General features: G+C 58.1%; 1 protein-coding gene across 1 annotated transcript in view; it reads left to right on the top strand.

Moving 5' to 3' along the window:
• The window catches only part of CCDC187 (coiled-coil domain containing 187), a 46,608-nt gene that overhangs the window by 10,568 nt on the left and 20,709 nt on the right, over positions 1 to 15,331 (top strand). The window contains 5 exon segments of the mRNA XM_077129487.1: positions 257 to 1,302; positions 1,641 to 1,735; positions 4,443 to 5,023; positions 5,680 to 5,767; positions 11,968 to 12,080. Of these exon segments, the coding sequence (XP_076985602.1) occupies positions 257 to 1,302; positions 1,641 to 1,735; positions 4,443 to 5,023; positions 5,680 to 5,767; positions 11,968 to 12,080 (1,923 nt within the window).

Here is a 15,331-nt window from a genome sequence, read left to right as displayed (position 1 = left end):
TCCCCGGTAGAGGAGGGTTCTGTGCCAGGTGCCCGAGCGCCGCTGGGAGTTGCTCGATGCGGCACCCACCTCAGTGGGCATCTGTGTGTCAGTCAGGAGTGCAGAGGCCAAAGGGGCACTCGCCGGAGGGCACGGGGGTGCAGGAGGGAGGCTGGACACCGTCCCCTGCTGACTCCCCTTCTGGGGACCTGGCTGTGCTTTTCCTCATGGGAAGGCACAGGGCCTTCTCATGCCCCGCCCCTCACTGTCTTTGCAGGGCGCAGCAAGAAAGTTCGCAGTGCTGAGCTGGGGCCGCGGCCTGCCCGGACACCCAGCCCGGCCTCCGCCTGCAGCGACCCACAGGCTTCGACCCACGCCCCCAGCCAGGCCTCCAGGGACCAGCCGGCCACCATCGAAAATGCCATGTCCATTCTGCGAGATCTCCGCCAGCAAATCCAGGCGGGGCTCGATAGGGCCCGGGACCCCCATCGCAGACAAAGGACCGAGCCAGGGCAGCTGAAGCTGCGGCTGCAGGACCCAGCCGGGAGGAGACAGTGGGGCTCCTTGAGTACCCCCAATGTACAGGTCTCCTTATCCAAGAGGCCTTGGGCCACGACTTCTGGGAAGAGTCTTCCTCTAGAAGGGGCTTGGAGGTTGCCTGCCCCGCAGCCCTGGAGCGCTTCTCCCCCATGGGAGTCCCATCCCCGGAGGGCCTGGGTGGCCGAAGGACAGGACTCCCCCTTCCAGCGACCTGTGAGTCCCCGAGGAAGGCAGGGCACCCGGCTGCAGCGGCCCTGGAGCGCATCAGCAGGGCAGGTCTCCCAGCCGGAGAGGGCCTGGGACCCCTGTGAGGCCTGGGACGCGCCCGCCCGCAGCCCATGGAGCCCCCGGGACAGGCGGAGTCCCCCGGCCCAGCAGCCCTGCAGCGCCTCCTTGGCACAGAAGACGGGCGCCGCGGATCAAGGCGGGGGCTGCGCCGGTCACCCCGGAGAGCACCCCGGAGAGGCACCCCGGAGAGAGCACCCCGGAGAGCGGAAGGAGCAGGAGGAGGGGTCGGCGCCCTGCCGGAGGCCGCGGGCCGCCGCGAGCCAGCCCCACAGCGCCGAGGCCGTGCGGGAGTTCATGCGCCAGCGCGCGCTGGCCCGGCGCCGCCAGGTCCTGGAGGAGAAGGCGGCGGCCGCCCGCGCGCGGGAGCAGAGGGAGCAGCGGCTGCGCGAGGTCTACAGGCGGCAGAGGGAGGCCGTGCTGGGCAGAGCCGCCCCCGTGGTCTCCCACGCCAGCCCCGGCATCGTGACCTTCGTGCCACGTCCCGCGCCGTCCGGGGTACGCGCTGCGCTGCGGGCCGTTCCCTGGGGCAGGCTCTCGGCTGCGCCCCGAAACAACCCCCTACCCCCCCGGCGCTCCTGGTGCCTGAAGGGGAGCAGACAGGCACAGCTGGGGCCGGGGGCCCCGCTGGCGAGGGGGCGTCTGTGGACGCTTCCCCTTGGGGCGGCCCCCAGCGAGAGGGAGGGCTCGGACTCGGGTCCCCAAGGTGGGCGGGGGGGTCCCTCTAGGCCTGGGGTGGCTTCCCAGGGGTCAGGCCAGAGACCCCCTTCCCTGAGGCAGGGAGGTGGGGCCGCGGGTCCTTGGGGGGGCTGTGACTCTTCCCTCCTCTGCTTTAGGGCGCCGAGGCCCCCCGCAGCCTGGACTCCCCCGTGCTGGAGTGGAGCAAGGTGACTTCCGGCGTGGTGCTGGGGGACCAGGAGGCCCAGGGCAGGTGGGTGTCCGGTGTCGGGGCCCCCGCACTTCTGGGGGCGGGCCTCAGAATGGAGGGGCGGGGCTGCGGAAGGGCGGCGTGGGAGGAGCCGTGGGTAGGCGGGGCCTGGGGGCGTCTCTCTGGGCAGGGCCGGGTCTGCCTCTCCCGCGGCACCACCCAGAGCGCCTGCTCACTGCCGTATATATTTTTGAGGTGAAATTCACCTAAGAAATTAACCTTTTTAAAAGCTAAACTTCAGTGGCGATTAGTACATTCCCAATATTGTGCAGATAGCACCTCTGCGAAGTTTCAGAATATCCCCCCGAGGAAAGCCAGTCCCCATTGTCACCACGCCCTCTCCCTCCTCTCCAGCCCCTGCTGCCACTGACCCACTTCCCGGTCTGTGGATTTACCTGACCCTGACATTTCGTGGCAATGGAATCACACAATAGGTGGTGTTTTATTCTGCTTTATTTCACTCGACCTGATGTTTTTAATGTTCATCCGTGTCAGAACCTCATTCCTTAAAAAACAGTTTTAGGTCGGGCCACAGTGGTTCAGCAGGCAGAGTTCTAGCCTGCTGTGCTGGAGACCCGGTTCCATTCCAGGTGCCTGCCCATGCCAAAAAAAAAAAAAAAAAACAGGAAAAAATATAGTTTTATTGATTTTGAACTGTGGTAAGATTTATGCAACGTTAAAGGTCATTTTAACCATTTTTAAGTGGACAGCTCTGTGACATTGAGAACACTGACCATGTGGCATAACTCAGAACTGTCCATCTCCAGACTTTCTATCACTCCTAACAGAAACTTCTCCTAAAGCAGTGACTCTGCATACATACTCTTCCCCCCAGTCCTAGCAACCACTCTTCTGCTCTCTGTCTCCATGAATTTGCTTTTTCTAAGTATCTCCGACAAGAGGAATCACACATTTATCCTTTGGGTCGGCTTGTTTTACTCAACTTGATGTCCTCACACCTCATCACGTTATTGCGTATGCCAGCACTTCATTCCTTTTTACCGCTGCATAGCATTCCATGCAGACCATTTACCACGTTTTGTTTCTCTGTCATCTGTGCATGGCTTGGGTTGTTTCCACCTTTTGGCTGCTGTGAGTCACTGCTGTGAATATTTGTGCACCATCATTTGCCCAAGTCCCTGCTTTCAGTTTCATAAACCTAGGAGCGGGATTGCTGGGCTGGACGATGATTTTATGTATAACTCTCTGAGGGAGCTCCAGGCTGCTCTCCCTGGCGGTGGCTCAATTTTACATCCCCACCTGCGCCGCCAAGGGTCCCTCTTTCTCGCCATCCTCAACACTTGCTATTTTCCATTGCTGTTGCTGTTGTTTACTCTGGGTTTTACTAGAACCAGAGCACCTTCCCAGAAGATCCCCTGCCCTGGGCTCCTGGTGCATCTTGAGGCATGGGTCTAGGCAGCATCCCCCAGTTTGGTTGTGGGCACTGCTTGTTGACCCCTCTCTGGAGGATTGTGTGCCCAGCCTTTCCTCTCACAGGTGCCAGCTGCCCTCTGGGCTCATTTTGGCCACCTGCTAGGTGATGGGGGCTGAGCGATGGGGAACTCCCGACTGGCACGACGCGTGGGGACAGCTTGGCTCCTGCACGCTGTGGATGCCCACTGGGGATGGGGTGGGGAGCTGGGCCCCCCAAGAGGCTGCCCACCCAGCGTCCCCTGCCCACAGCTTGCTCAGGACCCTTCTCCTGGAGGTTCTGGGTGGAGGCTTCAGTTTGACTCCCTCTGTGCTCAGCCCTCCCATTTATGGTCCTTCCTGACAGTGCTCCTTGGCCCTCCAGAGGGGCCCACACCCCTCCCCTGTCCTCTCACTACCGGAATCTTCTCTCTCTGGTTCCCTTCAGTTTCATTTAGTTTTAAAAGTTCATGCTATTTTGTAACCCAGTGTTCATCGAGGCATAATTTACAACAGCCAAAAGGTGGAAACAACCCAAGTGTCCATCCACAGATGGAGAAACAAAAGGCGGTAAGTATGTAGGATGGAATAGTATGCAGCCATAAAAAGGAATGAAGTTCTGATACATGCCGCGACATGGATGAACCTTGAAGACATGTTGAGTGAAATAAGTGACACACATAAGGACAAATATTGTGTGATTTCTCTTGTATAAGATCCTTAGACTATGCAAATTCATAGAGATAGGCGGTAGATTAAAATTTTCTGGGTGTATGTCTGTATGCATGCCTAATGGGTAGAGTGAAATTTTATGTTATATGAATGGTACCACAATTTCTTAAAAATCACATTTTCCCAGGCCACTCCTGGAGATTCTGAATCCCTAGGGTTGGGGGGCAGCCCGGTGTTTTTACCCCTTTTCAAGGTGATGTCTGGTTACATTCAGTCCAGGACACAGGTTATGGGTCAGCTCCAGGTACACCCACATCCATCGAGAAGCTGACCACCCCACCCTGCCCGAGGGCAGCCCCTCCCCGTCTCTGAAGCCTGGGTGGGCCTGCCTGCTCTTGTCTAATGTTGAAAACTGGGGTAGGGGGGCCCTCTCTGGAACCAGCTCACCATGTCTGTGTGAGAGGCTGTGGTCCCTGCTCTTTGTAACAGCTGACATGGGCTTGTGGGCATAGAGGCTTGCATCTGTCTCACTACCCCCCACCCCCGAGCAAGGGCACCCGGGGTCATTGGTCTGCATGTGGGGTGCCACCAGGCTCGGGGCTGAGCCCCTTCCCCCCACCCCCCGCAGCTTCTGCCTGTTTTTGAACAAAGCCTTGAACCGCCCTGATGCTCTGCAAAAGAGAGACGCCCAGGACAGCGGTCCCTTGCTGGTGCCCGGCACTCCCCCACCAGGTCCCCTGAGGTTCGGGGACCTGGCCCTCCACTACCCGTCCCCGGGGCTGTGCATCTACCTGGACTCCGAGGAGGCCGAGTCCCTAGGCATGTCATGCTCCCCGCACCTCCAGTACAAGCGGGCACGCCTGCAGGCTCTCGAGTCCATGGCCAGTGTCCTGAAGCAGCGCATCGACGTGCTGACCGCCAAGCTGCACAGGCCGGAGGGGCTGGAGGTGCCCGGGGACCCGGCCCCAGGCCTGCCGTCCCCACGCCCTGGGACCGTGCCTGCTGCCACCGCCGCGCTCCCGGGCCCAGCCTACCTTGGAGCCTTGGTGTCCCCCAGGGAAAGAGGGCTGCCCCAGGGGGGTGCATGGGGCTGGACGGACCTGCAGGCCAGGCCGCTCCTCTCTCCCACCTGCTTCCTGGACAGCGAAATGCCCTGGGAGTTGCAGCACCTCGGAACACCCTGGAATCAGCACACCAGTAGGCTGTCGGGTGAGAGGACACCCAGGAGGGGTTGCTTCCAGGTGGGGTGGCTCCAGGTAGTATGGCGCTCAGGTGGGGTGGTGCCCAGGGAGGGCTGCTTCCAGGTAGAAGGGCACCCAGGTGAGGCATTCCCAGGTGGGGTGGCTCCAGGTAGTATGGAGTTCAGGTGGGGCTGCTCCCAGGTAGAAGGGCACCCAGGTAAGGCATTCCCAGGTGGGTGGCTCCAAGGTGGAGAGTCTCCCAGGTAAGGCACTCCCAAGTGCGTGACTCCCGGGTAAGGCAGCTCCCAGGTGGGACAGCACCCGGCTATGGCAGTGCTCGGGCCTGAAGCCCACATGCCCTGTAGGGTGGCAGAGGGCTCCAGGACCCCGTTTTGCGGTGGACCTTGTGCCCAAGCCTTTCCTTCCCTGCCCCCCATTTCCTCTCCGGATGAAGATGTGATAGTGGACAGTGTCCCTACAGTTTCCACAGCATGGGCCACTGTCCCCATCTCGGCTGTGGCGGGTGGAGGATGCGGCCTGGCCGTGGCTTGGCCACCCGCCAAGGGCTCAGATGTCCTGACGTGGCACTTGTGGTCCCTTGCCCCTTGCCCTGTGCCACTCACAGCTGCTGGCAGCTCCCGGCTGCTGACTCAGGAAACCATGGTCCCCTACCCCCACCCCAAGGTTTCCCAGAGAGTGGACATGCCAACCTGGAGAGGAGGCTGGCAACAAATGCAAGCTCCTTCCACGCCGTCAGCCCCTGGGCAGGGAGGTAAGCGGGGCCCAACACCCTTGCAGTGTGCACGGCTCCCAAGCAGGTGGGCGGGCAGGGGTGGACACAGCTGCTGAGCTCTCAGGGCCGGGGCAGGAGGCCCAGGCCAGCAAGGACATATGCACCAGGCACACCCCTGAAACGGGCTCAGAACTCAGAGCTACACCATTTCTATGCAAAGACACTGTGTCAGGGGTGGGGGCAGGTGGGGGCCAGAGGAGTCGGGGCCAGCGAGCAGCCTCCGGGGGCCTTTGTCCCTGCCTCAGCAGCACTCCAGCCAGAGACCCCGGAACCCCCAAGCCCCGGGCTCAGGCCGCAATGCCTTTTCCATCCTCAGCACCGTCCGCCACGCCCTGCGTCTGTCCGTGGGTCTGTCTGTGGGTTGTGGGCTTGACAGGGGCCAGCCCCTCATCACGGGGCTCCCTGGGGCGGTACATCCAGACGCCAATGTGTGGTCAACAGTGAGAACCAGGCCTGCTGGGGCTAGAGCCCGGGGAGGTGGGGCTGGCAACGAGTTCTCCAAATGGGGCGGAGGGTGGGGGTGCGTCTCAGACTGAAAGTTTCTCACGTACGGTGCCCCACCACGGAGCGCTGTCACCGGGCAGGGCTTCAGGGTCAGAGCCCCGGTCTCTTGCTTGAGGACTGACCTAGGACCAGGCCACCCCCACCTTCTCCCCACCCGCACCCCACACCCCCAGCCAGGAAAGCGAGGCTGACGGTGGCCACATTCCCCTCGAGAGGGAGCAGGGAGGCTCCTCTCCCCTCCGTCCTTCTCCCGGACCTCCTTCTCCTCCCTTCCCTTCCCCTTCCCTCTCCACTCCCGTTTCCCTCTCCTGGCTCTCCTAGATGTCTTCCCTGTCCTCTAGGACGCCCTCACCCCTCTCCTCCGGAAGCTTCCTTGACTGCACAGGGCGGTGGGTTTGGGTCTGTCTCCGCCGTGCTTGCTCGAGGCCGTGTTTTGTCCCCACCACCCCGTTCCACCCACTGGCCTTGCCCCGGGCCCGGAGTGGAGCTGCCCCTCTGCATCCAGTAGGGGGCAGCATCGGGCTGCACAGCCTGCTGGGCGCGCTCCACCCCCTCCCCTCACCCAGCACCGGGGGGAGAAGGGGCAGAGGAGGGGAGAGGGTCTCCCGAGGTGACTTTCAGTGCACGAGGGTCCAAGGTGCCTGGCCGCTGGACGGCCCCCAAGTGCCCGCGGGCCCCGGCACAAGCAGATCCCAGCGATCTGGGCACAGGCTTGGACCCTGTAACTGGGGGTGGGGGTGGGGGAGGATGCATGGGCCCCCCCACCCGCTGCGCCTCCTGCCGCCCACCCGCTGCTCTGAGGCTGGACTTCCTGCTCCCCGCTGGTGGTGACCCCATTTTTGCCCCTCAAGGTTGCCAGGTCCAGGTCCCCCTTGCAGGCCAGTTCCACGTGGGTAGGACCCTCTCCCTCTGTGTGTTTTACTGTAACTACATGTAGACAAAGCCATACCTCCCATTTTAACTGCTGTCACGTGTGCAGTTAAGTGGTCCTCACTGGTCACCAAACATGCTGTGGCCACCCTCCCCTCGCCCGCCACCCACTCCCTGTCCGAGAGCGTGCATCCTCTAGGCATTTCAGCTCAGAGGAGCCGTGCATGCTCATCCTTGCAGGTCTGCCTTAGTGCACGTGACGTGGCGCCTTCAGGGCTCACCCGTGTTGTGTCACTTCTCTCCAGCCGCGTGGCACCCCATCGTGTGGATAGACTGTACTTTGTTTTCCATTCTTCTGTGGATGGACACATGGGTTGTGTGCCCTGCTGGCAATTGTGAATAATGCTGCTGTGAACACTGGGGTACAGATACCTGTCCAAGTTCCTGCTTTCAATGCTTTTGGCGTATTCCTAGGAGTGGGACTGCAGGGTCATGTGGTAATTCTAGGTTTAACTTTCAGAGGAACCGCCAAACTGTTTTTCACGATGGCTGCACCATTTTACATTTCTATCAACAATGCATGAGGGTTCCTATTTCTCCACATACTCGCCTACACTTGTGAACTTCAGTTTTTGTAATAAGGCTGTTCTAGTTTGCTAGCTGCCAGAATGCAACACACCAGAGACGGATTGGCTTTTAATACAAGGGGATTTATTTTGTTAGTTCTTCAGAGGAAAGGCAGCTAACTTTCCACTGAGGTTCTTCCTTATGTGGGAAGGCACAGGATGGTCTCTGCTGGCCTTCTCTCCAGGCCTCTGGGTTCCAACAACTTTCCCCAGGTTGATTTCTTTCTGCATCTCCAAAGGCCTGGGCTGAGCTGCGAGTGCTGAGATGAGGTCTGCTGATCTGCTTGGGCTGTGCTACATTGAGTCTCTCATTTAAGCACCAGCCAATTCAATCAGACATCATTCATTGCAGCAGGCACGCCTCCTAGCCGACTGCAGATGTAATCAGCAACAGATGAGGTTCACGTACCATTGGCTCATGTCCACAGCCACAGAACTAGGTGCCTTCACCTGGCCAAGTTGACACCTGAATCTAACTACCACAAATGCCATCCTAGTGGGCGTGGCATGGCCTCTGTGGTTTTAATGTGCATTTCTCTAATGACTGATGATGTTGAGCATCTGTTAATACACTCACTAGCCATTTGTATATCTGCCTTGGAGAAATTCAAATCTTTGGCCCAATTCTTAATTGGGTTGTTTGTCTTTTTGTTGTTGAATTGTAGGAATTCTTTATATATTCTGGATATTAAGCCATTATCAGATCTTTGGTTTCTACATCTTTTCTCCCATTCTGTAGGTTGTTTCTTCACTTTTTTGATGCACAAAAGTTTTAATTTTGGCAAAGTCCATCTTGTGTATTTTTTCTTTTGTGCTTGTACTTTGGGTTTAAAGCCTTAAACATCCATTGCCTACTAACAGGTCTTAAGGGTTCTTGTAAGTTTTATAGTATTAGCTTTTGTATTCAGGTTGTTGATCCATTTTGAATTAATTTCTGTATATGGTGAGAGGTAGGTGTTCACAGCCATTCTTTAGCCTATGGATTTCCAGTTGTCCCAGCACCATTTGTTGAAGAGGCTATTGTGACTTCCCCATTGAATGGACTTGGCCCCCTTGTAGAAAATCAGATGACCATAGGTGTGTTGATTTATTTCTGGACTCTCAGTTCTATTCCATTGGTCTTTATGCCTATGCTTGGGCCAGTACCACAGCTTTATTTACTGTAGCTTTGTAGGAAGTTTTGAAGTCAGGAAATGTGAACCCTCCAGCAGCATACTTCAAGACTGTTTTAGCTATTCAGGGCCCCTTGCAATTCCATATGAATTTGAGGAGCATCATTTCCCTTTCTTGCAAAAAAGGCTGCCAGAATTTTGATGAACTTTGCATTGAATTGTAGATCCCTTTAGGCAGTACTGACATCTTAACAATATTAAGTCTTCCAATCCATGAACACAAGATGTCTTTCCATTTATTCACATCTTCTTTAATTTCCTTCAGCAACATTTTGTAGTTTGCAGAATTACAAGTCTTTTACTTCCTTGGTTATATTTATTCTTAGGTATTTCATTCTATTAGATGCTGTTGTAAATGGAATTGTTTTCTTGACTTCCTCTTCAGGTGGTTCATTGCTGGCGTACAGAAACCCAGCTGAGCTCTGCATGTTTATCTTGTATCTTGCTGCCTTGTGGACTTTGTTTATTAGTTCTAGTAGCTTTCATGTGGATTCTTTGAGATTTTCTGTATCAGGATCATGTCATCCGCAGATAGGGGTAATTTGACTTCTTCCTTTCCAATTTGGATGCCTTTTATTTATTTCTTTCACTTGATTGCTCTGGCTAGAACTTCCAGCACAATGTTGAATAACAGTAGTGACAGTGGGCATCCTTGTCTTGATCTTAGGGGGAAAGCTTTCAGTCTTTCCCCACTGAGTATGATATTCACTGTAGGAGTTTTCATAAATGCCTTTTATCATCTTGAGAAAGTTCCTTTCTGTTTCTAGTTTTCTGAATATTTTTATTGTGAAAGGATGTTGGGTTTTGTCAAATCTCTCTTCTGCATCAATTGAGACAATCATTTGGCTTTTTACCTTCATCCTGTTAACATGGATTGATTTTCTTGCATTGAACCATCCTTACATTCCTGTAATAAATCCCACTGGGTCATAGGGTATAATCCTTACGTACTAGCCTCTTCCTCCGGCTCGTCAAGGCCGTAGTTTTCCACTACACTTGAGTTTCAAAATAGCTGATTCAGACTGTTCCCGCCAGTTCAACAGTTGTCTTGGTGAAGGCACTGGTTCCTGGAGCTTCCTGCTATACCATTTTCCCCAGTGCTTCCACTGGGTGCCTCTCGTCTCCCACAGACTTCCCCGTACCTCATGCCTTGTTCTCAGCCACCCTGTGAGATATGTTTTCACTCCCACTTTACTGATGAGGAAACTGAGGCTCAGAGAGAAGTGAATTTGGGCCATGCAGCTGTGGGAGGGCAAGTCAAGATTCAGACCCAGGGGCTGGACTTGAGAGCACGTGGTTTTTCTGCTGCAGTTGTCCCTAGACTGGTGGTTTTCCAGTTGGCTCTCTGGACCCCAGCACCATTCGAAATGCCCCTGGGCCCGAGCACCATTCGAAATGCCCCCACCCTCAGAACTGGAGTCTCGGGGGGTGGACCCCACAAGCCCTGTTTTACCTGGCCTCTGCATGCTTCTGGTATACTCTCAACTTTGAGAACCAGTGCCTGAGACAGTCTAGATCCATGGTCAGTGGGTCCCTTCCTGTGTGGCCCTCCACCTGTTTTGTAAATACAACTTTTTTGGAATGCAGCCACACTGAATAGTCACGAGCTGCCAGTGCCTGCTTTCACACTACAACAGCAGGGCTCAGGAGTTGGAACAGAGACCTTGTGACCTACATGACTGAAAATATTTGGCCTATCTGGCTCTTGACACCCTGGTCTGGGTGACCGAGGGAAGGCTGCCCCCTCTCACTCACCTGTCCTGACTCTGCCCATCTGTTGGCCCAGTTGCAACCTTAGGCACAGGGAGGGGGAGTCTGGGGGAGCCCTGGAGGGACCCTGGGCGGCTCTGCCTCCTCACGGCATGGTTCCACCTGGAGTAGCCCCTGCCCGGGCAACTGCCCCCACCCCATCAGCCCCTGGCCCGTCCATCGCCAGGCCTCCATGGCTTCTCTAGCTTATCCCCTTTCTGGAACATTCTTCCCACCTGTGCCCTCAAGGTGCCTTGAGCCATTGTGGCCTCCCCATCTCCCCTGCAGGGCTGGGAGCCCGAGGAGGGGCAGCCCCTGGCACGTAGGTGGTTCCAAACACCTGAGGACCCAGTGGTCCCGGGGTCCCTGCAGGACTGCTAGGAGAGGGTGCCCCAGCCCCCGGTCCACAAGTGTGGCTCAGGGTCCCTCCAAGCCTGGCATGCAGGAGCAGGGCTGATGAGGACATGGCGCCGGCCAGGCTGTGCCAGTGGCTGGTGACACCTGCGCCCCATTTGCAGCCTGCTTTTCTCATAACCTGAGCGGCTGCTGCCCGCCTCTCCTGCAACTCTCCCACCCCATGGGAGAAGGGCTGATCTCACGCTGCCCCCTAATCTCATTAGCAGCCCTTGGCATTAACTGGAACTTCCTGTACAGTGTTGAATAACAGCAGTGGCAGTGGGCATCCTTGTCCTGTTCCGGATCTTAGGGGAAGACCCAGGGGGTGGGTTTCGGAGCCTGCCTGCCTAGAGGCGGGGCGCAGGTGTGTGCTGCTCTGGCCTGTGGGTGATGCCCCTTAGCAGGTGGCAGAGACCATGCTGGCAGGCATGCTGGTCTTGTCCCAGCGCTGCCCATTTGTAGCCTGGCACAAAGGGGAACGGACCCGGGAAGGCCGAGGGTTGGGCAGTGCCCCCACGATCCACGTGCAGAGCCGCTGTGCACCTAGACATGGCCCGGCTGCCCTCGCCCAGGCCCCCTGCCCCAAGCCACTGGACAGTGAGGACCTTGAGAGCTGGAGGTGCCACCTGACCATAGCTGCTCTCTGGCTACAGCCCCTCCCCTCCTAGTCTTTGGCCCTCTCAGCCCAGCCTGTGGGTCTCAGAGCTGCCTGGGGCTGCTGCGGAAGCCCAGATTCCTGCCCTGCAAAGGTGCTGCCCCCTGACAACTCCTGTGCGCCCCCCCGCACCCTCCCACCCCCGCATCCTGCTCGCAGAGGCCCGGGATCCTGCTGGGCTCACATGCAGGTTTGTGTCTCCTCCAGCTCACTGGGCCTGCCTTCCACGCTGGACCCTTTTGGCGGCTCCCTGCGGCTGGAGGAGGTGCTGGCGGCCAGAGGGGTGGGTGCCCTGAAGACCCCCACGTTCCAGAGCTGCGGTAAGGGCGAGTCTGCGGACAGGCCCTGGGCTGGCTGGTCGGGGGGCCCGGGGACCCCCTCCACGGCTTGATGCTCCAGCTTGACACTCCGGGCTGCAGGCCTGGGGGGTGGAGGTGGCCTCTCTAGTGGAGAGCATGCACGCAGCAGTATTAAAGGTTTTTGGAGGCTTTGGTGGTAGCTGTTCGGTATGTGCTCTTGTCACGCCTCTGCTGTGGACGGACCAGGGCAAATGGGCTCATGTAGCCACCATGCTCGCCGGGCGTCACTCTGCAAGCTCACGCCAGCTTATGGGATGCTTCCCTGGGACAATTGGCAGCTCAGAATCCAGCTTCCCCTCCTGCTCCCCGTGTAGCAGGAAGGAAGCTCGCCTGGGGTCCCGGAGCTGAGAGATGGTAGGGGGTGGGGGCAGTGGCCCCCATGTGCCCACAGACCCCTTGAGGCCGGGGTCTGGGTGCAGGGGGAGAGGGGGGTGTGGGTACCCCATGGGGAGGTTTGTCTGCCCAGGGTGGGTCAGGAGAGGGGGCACCTCGAGGGGCTGTTGTATGGTGACTGGGGACTGGGTGCCACGTCTCAGCAAGGACTGGTTTCTTCTTTTTCTTCCTACTGCTGTTTTTCAAAAGAACATGCTGGCGTCCAATTGCGGGCAAGCTGGACACCACAGGCCATTCACAGGGGACGTAAATGCCCCAGCCCTGCCCCCACCTTCCTGCACCACCCTGGGTGGCCCCCATATGAAGCCCCCACTGTCCCCAAGGGGAAGCCCTTACCTGTTTTGCAGGGAGGTCGGGGGACATCTGCCTGAGATCCGGGGTGGGTGGGCAGGGTCCCATGCTTTTGCCCTCCATGGCTAGGTGCCCTGGGTGGGAGCTGGGAGGAGTGTCAGTCCTGGGCTCTGGAGGCCCTGGGTTCAAAGCCCATGCTCCACTTCTAGCCACGTCCCCTTGCACCAACACCTGTCCACCCTGGGCATGGGCAGACACGCCTGGCAGGTGCAGGGGGCACTGCTGAGGGGGTGCAGCAGGGAGGAGCCTCCCCACGGAGGCAGGGTGGGCTGTCCAAGCTGGCAGAGTGGCCCAGCTTCAGGGGAAGGGTGAAGAGCTGCAGTATCCAGAGCCAGGGCTGCCCCTCCAGGGGCCAGGTGAAGGGTGCCTGGGTTGTGGACGCATGTGACACGTGCATGTGTGTGTGGAAGGGGCGTGTCTGGCGCAAATGTGTGTTCGTAGAAGAGGCATGTCTGGCACATGTGCTATAGAAGGGGTGCATCTCGCTCATATTTGAGTGCATAGGAGAGTGCGTCTGGCTCACCCCCGGGGACCCTTGGGAGAAATGGGGTCCATGCCCTCCCCTTGCCCCCCACCCACAGTGGGTGCCCGGCAGGACACATGCCACCCCCTCCTACCATCACTGTCTCTTACCTCCTGTGTTAGGGGAGAGTCTCCGGAGACACAGATCCTACCCAATGTCCCCCTGTCAAACCATCAAAGGCAGGGCCAGGCACTGCTCTGTCCCCTTGGAAGGGAGTCCCCAGGTCTTTAGCTGGCTCCCCTGGGCGAAGGAGCAGCTCCAGCCCCTGGGGACAAGGAATGGGCACTCTTTGTCCTTGGGGGACAGCCAGGGGGACCTCGGGGTCAGGGCCCCTTCAGAGGCACCTGTGTGGGTGGGGGCTACCTTATCAGCAGTGAGAGTGGGGGGCAGGCCCGTGAGCTGCCTGCTCTGGAAAGACACGCCGGGGCTTTGGGGGGCACAGTGGGGACAGACCCCCTCTCTCTGCTGCCTCTGCCCCTGGGACCTCCACTGCTGGGAGACCCTCGCCAAGCCTGGCCGATGGTATGGGACCTGCTGCCAGATACCTGGGTGCAACTATACATTCTGGAGATCTGGTGACCGCTCTGGCCACTGGGCCCCCCCATGTGGCCGAGGCCACTCCTCCCCCATCAGGGCTCTGCGCCTAGGGGGCCGAGTCTGAGCCAGGCCCACCAAGGGGCATTGGCCCCAGGGTCCCACTCACACCAGCTCTGCCTTCCAGGGAAAGGAGACAGGCACGGGGCTCGCGGTGCTCCGTGCCTATCCCCATGAACACCCCTCTGTCTGGTCTGGCCTGGGGCAGGGGGTCCAAGCCCCAAGGAGCTGCATGAGCACCTGAGAAACCTGCCCCTCACCCTGGCTCTGCCTTCCTGCTACCTTTCCAGGGCTGGAGGAGCCTGGCACAGATGGGGGGGGAGTTCACCCCAAGTTCTCAGTCTCTGTCCACCAGCAGGGCTGGGCAGGCCCACCTCTCCATGTGTGTGGCCCACTTGTGCAAATTCAAATTCTCCAGCAGGCTCTCTTTATCCTGTAGGCAGCCCCGAAGGGATGTTGGAAACCCCAAATCTCCTCCCACTCAGCCCTGGGGATGGTGGGACATTCAGAGGGGCTGAGAGCAGGGTCTTCAGGGAAGATCTGACACCAGACAGCAAGCACAATTCAGATGGAGAGGTGGGGACGCCTCCTCCAGGAAGCCTCCCAGATTCACCCCCATTGTAGCCTGCCCTGCCAGCATGGAACCTGCATTTGACCATCTGACTCCTTTGGACACTGAAATCCCAGGACAGAGACCACATCTCATCCTCATTGCAGCCTGGTGTGCTTGTGGAGCCTGGAGAACATGCTGAGAGTAAATGGGTGGATGAATTAATGAGTAAGCACATCCATGTGTCCCTGGGCCTGGCTGTCTCGCACATCCATCATCTCATTTAGCCTCACTGTGCCTCTGTGGCAGGTCCCATCCTTATGCCCCTGATTACAGAAGAAGAGCCCGATGCTCAGAGAGGCACCCACCATCTCAGCCAGAACTGACTGCACCAGAATTCGAACCCAGCTCTGAGTCCATTGCTCCAACATTTAGCCCTGGAGGCTAATAGATAGAACTTTCTGGAGTTAAAAACCTAGCACAGCGTTTTGACAGGACATTTTGCGATGCTGAAACTGTCACCCTTGGCGACCCAGCTGTTGGGCCTTTGAAATGTGGCCAGGGCCCCTGAGAAGTGGGACCTTACTTTTTATTTCATTTTAATTTAAGTTGAAACATAGACAGCCCTCTTGGCTGCCGTGGTAGGCAGTGCAGCGCCAGTTCTCAGCGGGCAGGAGAGTCTAGCTCCCCATAAGTGACAATGCAGCCTGAAGGCAGTACTTTGGGGAGCTGGGGGGGTGCTGGATTCTCAGGGCTCCTCACCAACCATCACTGAGGGGGTGGTGGGAGAGCGAGGCTGGC

The sequence above is a fragment of the Tamandua tetradactyla genome, chromosome 2 (genome assembly GCF_023851605.1).
Source record: "Tamandua tetradactyla isolate mTamTet1 chromosome 2, mTamTet1.pri, whole genome shotgun sequence".
NCBI lineage: Eukaryota > Metazoa > Chordata > Mammalia > Pilosa > Myrmecophagidae > Tamandua > Tamandua tetradactyla.
Note: the sequence above shows the minus strand (reverse complement) of the source record. Positions and strands in the feature narration are given on the sequence as shown.